The following is a 6,656-nucleotide window of genomic DNA, read 5'->3' as shown; positions in this document are numbered from 1 at the left end:
TTACAGTGTTTGACACAGTCCCACTTTCCGGGAGCTAATCTCTGAGCATTGTGTGTGCTTCCAGTCCCCCAACATGTATTTCAAATATATACAACTTGTGCTGACTCTCATTGAGTGAACAGAACCTCGAGCCAGGGCTAGTCTCCATTCTATAACCCCACCCAGTCACAACAATAAGTACAGATGATATTTCCATAGCAACCGACAACCCTCCCATCACAGCATCTGCCCATCTCTGAAGGACATGATGGGACGGTGGGTATCGCGGAGTTGATCTAACAGAATGGGCCGGGCTTGTTGGGCCTCGTGTCTGATTATGGAAACTGGCCCATGTCAGGTCTGAAAGTAATCTCTTTTGCAGCTCTTTTAGGAACATGGGAACAGGAGGAGGCCATTCAGCCCCTCGAGCCTGTTCCTCCATTCAATGAGATCACGGCTGATCTGTATCTTAACTCCATCCACCCGCCTTGGTTCCGTAGCCCCTAATACCCTTATCCAACAAAAATCTATCAATCTCAATTTTGAAAGCTCCAATTGACCCCCAGCCTGGCTCTAATATTAAATTGCATCATCCGTTTGCCGATTGAGAAAGCAACAAGGTGACTGGATCACTGCAACCTCACACAAATGTGACACCAGCATTGTGTAAAGTTTCTGTGAGCCTACAGCAGGGGCCAACTACGACATGGGCCGCCCTCCTGTGGTCACACAGTTACACTGCAGGCATCAGTGCGATTGGCCGAACTCGGTGAAGGTGACTTTAGCTCCCAGCTACACCGCTGTACAGAAAGCTTTACCAGAGGAAGGCATCCAGCTCATACAAGCCAATTGTTGTGTAGGCTTGTGGCTGTGGTTGGCCATCCCATGGGCTGCAGGAGCAGTCTGTGGCCCCTTCATTCTAGCTCCTAGTGTAAGAGAAGCCACATTGAGAAGATAGGTGTACTTGGAGCTGGCAGCACAGGTAGGTAGCGAAGATCTTCAGGGACTCACCTCCTCAGGGCACATGTCGTGGACACAGTTTGAGAAGTGGGAGCAAACCATCAGAAAAGCAATCAGGTACTGCAGTTGTGTGGGGTCCTCTGCGCTTTGTGAAAACATCTTCTCAAACAAACGTGGGTAGAAGTTGCCACAGAAAAGAGGTACAGGTGTCAGAGTGTACAAGTCCACTGACCCAAGAAGTCATTGGGCAAGTCCACAATATGGGCCCTTGCTCACATAGTTAGTCACATCAGTCCACAAGGATTATTCTCTTTCTCGCCCCTCATGCACAGGGAGACACTCTCAAAGTCCTTCACATTGGGGACACCAAGCAAGAGGGAGAAAGGGAAAGATGGAGAAGGTTAGTGTGGGGAAGGTGGTTGTTTTCAAAGAGCGGGGTTTTGATGAGGTTTTTGAAAGCAGGTTGGGAAAAGGTGGAGGAATCCGGGGGGAGGGGGCGGAGTTCAAGAGGACAGGAGCAAAGTTCTGAGTGAGTCCTTGAGCAACACTTTGGGAGCACATTATACTGCACGAGGTGAACAGGACTCAAGCACTAACAGCCCATAATTCAGGAGAATCGAGTTATCACACATCTCCTTCTCACCCCCTCCTCACACTCACTCACTCTGAGTACTCGGACTCTCAGCTTTTCTGTTCATACTCTCCGCTTTCTCTCAACACAGATTCAGGCCTGCAGTCGGCTTGGTCTCACCCTCTCACTCTTTTTCCTTCCCTCCCTCTTCTTGCTCTCTCTCTCTCTCTCTGTGACACAAACACTCTTTATTAACAACCAGTTGGTTTGGAAACCATGTGCTCGATGGAGTGAGATTTTCTCACAGTCTAGCTGTAGTGGAAACTGTCTCCACACAATGAGGGGAGGAAGGGGGAGGAGTTCTGCCGCTCGCTCTCCTAGGTGCTAACAATGCCCAGCGAGCTCGGGCCCAGGCACCGGGTTTATAGTAAGCACTGTCTGTGTGTGTTCCTGCAGTACAAACCAGAATGTGGTGAGGTCAGTGGTCTCCTCCAACAGAGCATCCAAATGGTCCAGCATCTTTGTGTGGAAGACAATCGTGTTCCTCAGTGATGCAATCTTCAGATATTCTCGCCGAATCAAAGGTGTTTTGGCAACACTTGTATAAGCCTGAAATGGAACAGGCAACTGGTGTAACAAATGGAGTGATGCCAAGCATGAAGCCCAGGACTGCGACTAGTGCCAATACAAGGCAGGTACCGACATGAGATATCGTACTCCATCACACCATCAAATCCCATCACACCATCAGATCCCATCACACGCATCAGATCCCATCACACCCATCAGATCCCACCACGCCATCATATCCCATCACATCCCATCACAACCATCACACCATCAGATCCCATCACACCCACCAGATCCCATCACAACCATCACACCATCAGGTCCCATTACACACCATCACACCAGCAGATGCCATCACAACCATCACACCATCAGATCCCATCACACCCATCACACCGTCATATCCCATCACACCCCATCACACCATCAGATCCCATCACACCATCAGATCCCATGACACCCCATCACACCATCAGATCCCATCACACCCATCACACCATCAGATCCCATCACACCATCAGATCCTATCACACCCATGACACTATCAGATCCCATCACACCATCAGATCCCATCACCCCATCATACCATCAGATCCCATCACACCCACCACACCATTAGATCCCATCACACCATCATATCCCATCACCCCATCACACCCATGACACTATCAGATCCCATCACACCATCAGATCCCATCACCCCATCACACCATCAGATCCCATCACACCATCATATCCCATCACCCCATCACACCCATGACACTATCAGATCCCATCACACCATCAGATCCCATCACACCACATCACACCATCAGATCCCAACACACCCCATCACACCATCACATCCCATCACATCCATCACACCATCAGATCCCATCACACCACATCACACCATCATATCCCATCACACCATCAGATCCCATCACACACCATCACACCATCAGATCCCATCACACACCATCACACCATCAGATCCCATCACACCCATCACACCAGCATATCCCATCACACACCATCAGATCCCATCACACCATCATATCCCATCACACCCCATCACACCATCAGATCCCATCACACCCATCACACCATCATATCCCATCACACCCATCACACCAGCATATCCCATCACACCCCATCAGATCCCATCACACCATCATATCCCATCACACCCCATCACACCATCATATCCCATCACACCATCACACCCCATCACACCAGCAGATCCCATCACACCCCATCACACCATCAGATCCCATCACACCATCAGATCCCATCACACCATCAGATCCCATCACACCCCATCACACCATCAGATCCCATCACACACATCACACCATCATATCCCATCACACCATTAGATCCCATCACACCACATCACACCATCGTATCCCATCACAGCATCATATCCCATCACACCATCAGATCCCATCACACCATCATATCACATCACACCCCATCACACCATCAGATCCCATCACACCAGCAGATCCCAGCACACCATCAGATCCCATCACACCCATCACACCATCAGATCCCATCACACCTATCACACCATCAGATCCCATCAGGCCCCATCACACCATCAGACCCCATCAGACCCATCACACCATCATATCCCATCACACAATCATATCCCATCAAATCACATTAAATCCCATCACACCCCATCACATCATCACTTCCCATCATACTCCATCAGCCCATCACATCCCATTAAGGTGTCAGCTGTGGCACTCTCCTCTCTGAGGCAGAAGGTTGTGGGTTCAAGTCCCACTCCAGAGACTTGAGCACACAATCTAGGCTGACACTCCAGTGCAGTGCTGAGGGAGCGTTGCACTGTCAGAGGTGTCGTCTTTCAGATGAGACGTTAAACTGAGGCCCCGACTGCTCTCAGATGGACGTATAAGATCCCACAACACTATTTCAAAGAAGAGCAGGGGAGTTCTGACCAATATTTAATTCTCAATATATCACTAAAACATATTGGCCTAGAAATTCAGTTTGCACAGTTTTGGGGCGCTAAAGTCGGGCGTTCGGTAAATTTAGCGCCCGCCGGAAACTGCAGGCAACCGCGCCGAAATTCAGTGGTTTTGGCCAAGAGTTTTGGCGAGCGCTGAAACCGACGTTGCAATGCTCAGTTCCGGCGCTAAACCGGCGCTGCGGCCTGATAACGCCGATGCCGGGCGCAGCGCAGGTGCGGTCATGTGTTGCTTGACAGCAGACACCCTGACGCCGGCCTGCTCTTAAAGGTGGAAGGGTCAACTTTGACTGCTGCCACGCCCTGCACACTGGAGCCCTGCTGCTAGGCCTCAACAGTGCTGGTGGGACAAAATAGCGCCAGAACAGATGGAGATGGCCCGTGAAAGAGCCCAGCGCTTCTCAGACCATGCACTGAGGGTGCTGATTGATGCTGTCCAGGAGAGAAGACCCATCTTGTGCCCGGACAATGGCAGAAAGGCTCCCAGGAGAGAGTTCAGGAAAGCCTGGAGGAGCATCGGACACAGGGTCTCCTCAAACTCAGATGTGCCCAGGACTGCGGACCAGTGCCGCAAAAAGTTCAATGACCTCTGTCGGCTGGTGAAGGTGAGTACCCTTTCCACTGTCCTCCTCATCCTTGCATGTGAGCCTCACACTATGGGCAAAGGGACCTCAAAGGCATAATGGGCAGCCCTCCTCACGCAGCAATGCCACTGGCATGATCATCAGCAGCACTTTCTGCACTGACCACACTGGCCAGGCTATTCCACCATGGGAGGCAGTACACACAGCAACAGGGCACCACACTGTACTTAGAGTCCGTCCTTTCTCTTGCAGGCCAAGCTGGCAAGAAATGCGCACAGCCGGCTGGAGACCAGTGGTGGACGGCCCCACTACCAGGCTCTAAGTGCTCTGGAGGAGAGCGTCGCTGGACTCCTGCGTCCCCGGGTGACTGGCCCTGTAGCCATCGGGGATGCCGACCCTGTGCTGGAAGCCACTGGTAAGGAGATGACCGCTTGCAGCTCTCTCGTTGCCCTAGTGCTTCCGATCTAAATCCTTTCCCACTGACGGACAAATGCGCATAATGCCACCGCTCAGGCGTCCCTCGCTGACGCCCTGTCCTCACTTTAAAGCTACTCTTGTGCCTTCCTGCTTTCAGCTGCTGAGGAGGAGGTGGTCCCTGAGGCGCCGGGTGCCAGGCCCTTGGAGGAGGAGGACGTCCAGGACGAGGAGGAAGCCGGGCCATCGGGCGAGCCCTCAGCCGTGCCAGGGGATGGCAATGAAGGGGGGACGTCTGGCATGCAGGAGAGCCAGGGGGAGGTGTTGCAGGGGAGGGCAGATCCTGCTTGCAGTGGGGTCCAGGCAGGGGGCAGCGGTCGGCCAGCTCGACCGGCTTCTCCCCAGCTGCAGAGTCCTCTCTCCAGTCCGGAGAGTGGCCTCGGCCAGGAGGTGCGCCTCCTGCAAGAGATCTCGGTGGCGTCTGACCGGCGCCACCATGAGTTCATGGGGGTTGTGCAGCAGATGCCGCACGCCATCGAGTCCCTGGCTCAGAGTGTGGCAGCATTCGGCCAATCACAGGCCAGGGGGGTGGAGCAACTGGCCGCAGCGCATGCCAGGGGGGTCGAACTACTCGCGGCACTGCAGGAGGAGAGTCGCCAGAGAGGTGGTTCCCTCGAAACACTGTCACAGCAGCTGGAGGCACATACCCGGGCAGTGCGGTCACTGACTTCTGCCACACTCGCTTTGACGCAGAGGTGTCGCACCCGCACCCGCCGCCCTGCTGCAACACAGCGGCCTGGCCTCCAGCACATAGCTGCGCCAGCTGAACTGCCAGGCCGGACGACTGCCACTGTGTCTGCTGAGCCTCGCGCGCCTGGCAGCAGCCAGCTTGCCCCCCTTGGAGCATCCGACACTGCCACTCCCCCAGCCAGGGTGCGAGGAGCTGCTGCTGCCACTGATGCTGGCCAGCCACAGCCGAACCAGTCAGCAGCCGGCCCCTCCCGGGACGTGCGTCGTGTTGGCCGACCCCCAAGGCCATCTGTCGCGACGCATGGGGGCCCTCATGAGCCTTCCCCCAGCCTTGAGGCCGCCACAGGGCCCACGTTGAGGCGGAGCAGTAGGCCGGGCAGCGGCTGGGGAAGGCTCACTAAGGACTCGCCCTCTCGGCACAGCCGCTAGAGTGTGGTCTCTACGGCATCAATATCTCTAAGGATATGGTGTTAAGGAAGCTAAAGGGATTGAAGGTGGACAAATCCCCAGGGCCTGATAACATGCATCCTAGGGTACTGAAGGAGGTGGCCCTAGAGATAGCGGATGCACTAAGGATGATTTTTCAGAATTCATTAGACTCGGGAACAGTGCCGATGGATTGGAGGGTAGCTAACGTTACCCCACTATTCAAAAAGGGGGGTAGGGAAAAAGCAGGTAATTACAGACCTGTAAGCCTTACATCAGTTGTGGGCAAAATGCTGGAGTCCATCATTAAGGATGAAATAGCGGAGCACTTAGCAAATGGGGACAGGATAGGACAGAGTCAACATGGATTTACAAAGGGTAAATCGTGCTTGACTAATCTATTGGAATTTTTTGAGGGAGTAAC

The 6,656-nt window shown here is 53.5% G+C and overlaps 1 protein-coding gene across 1 annotated transcript; it reads left to right on the top strand.

Moving 5' to 3' along the window:
* The first annotated feature begins 1,330 nt into the window (after nt 1-1,330).
* Nucleotides 1,331-6,274, top strand: LOC147096980 (uncharacterized). Its single transcript, XM_085972522.1, has 3 exons — nt 1,331-1,339; nt 4,895-5,057; nt 5,217-6,274. Exons 1-3 carry the CDS (start codon nt 1,331-1,333, stop codon nt 6,233-6,235), a joined length of 1,191 nt encoding a protein of 396 aa, XP_085828648.1. The 3' UTR covers nt 6,236-6,274.
* The last annotated feature ends 382 nt before the right edge of the window (nt 6,275-6,656 follow it).

Source organism: Somniosus microcephalus, chromosome 33 (assembly GCF_052327205.1).
Source record: "Somniosus microcephalus isolate GS21.2 chromosome 33, FLI_Smic_1.0, whole genome shotgun sequence".
NCBI classification, from domain to species: Eukaryota; Metazoa; Chordata; class Chondrichthyes; order Squaliformes; family Somniosidae; genus Somniosus; species Somniosus microcephalus.
The sequence above is the reverse complement of the archived record's forward strand: the minus strand, read 5'-3'. Positions and strand labels throughout refer to the sequence as shown.

Bases quoted from the DNA above. Each gene is read 5' to 3' on its own strand.
- LOC147096980 (XM_085972522.1), top strand. The intron at 5,058-5,216 runs GTAAGGAGATGA...TCCTGCTTTCAG, and splicing joins CCCTGTGCTGGAAGCCACTG to CTGCTGAGGAGGAGGTGGTC.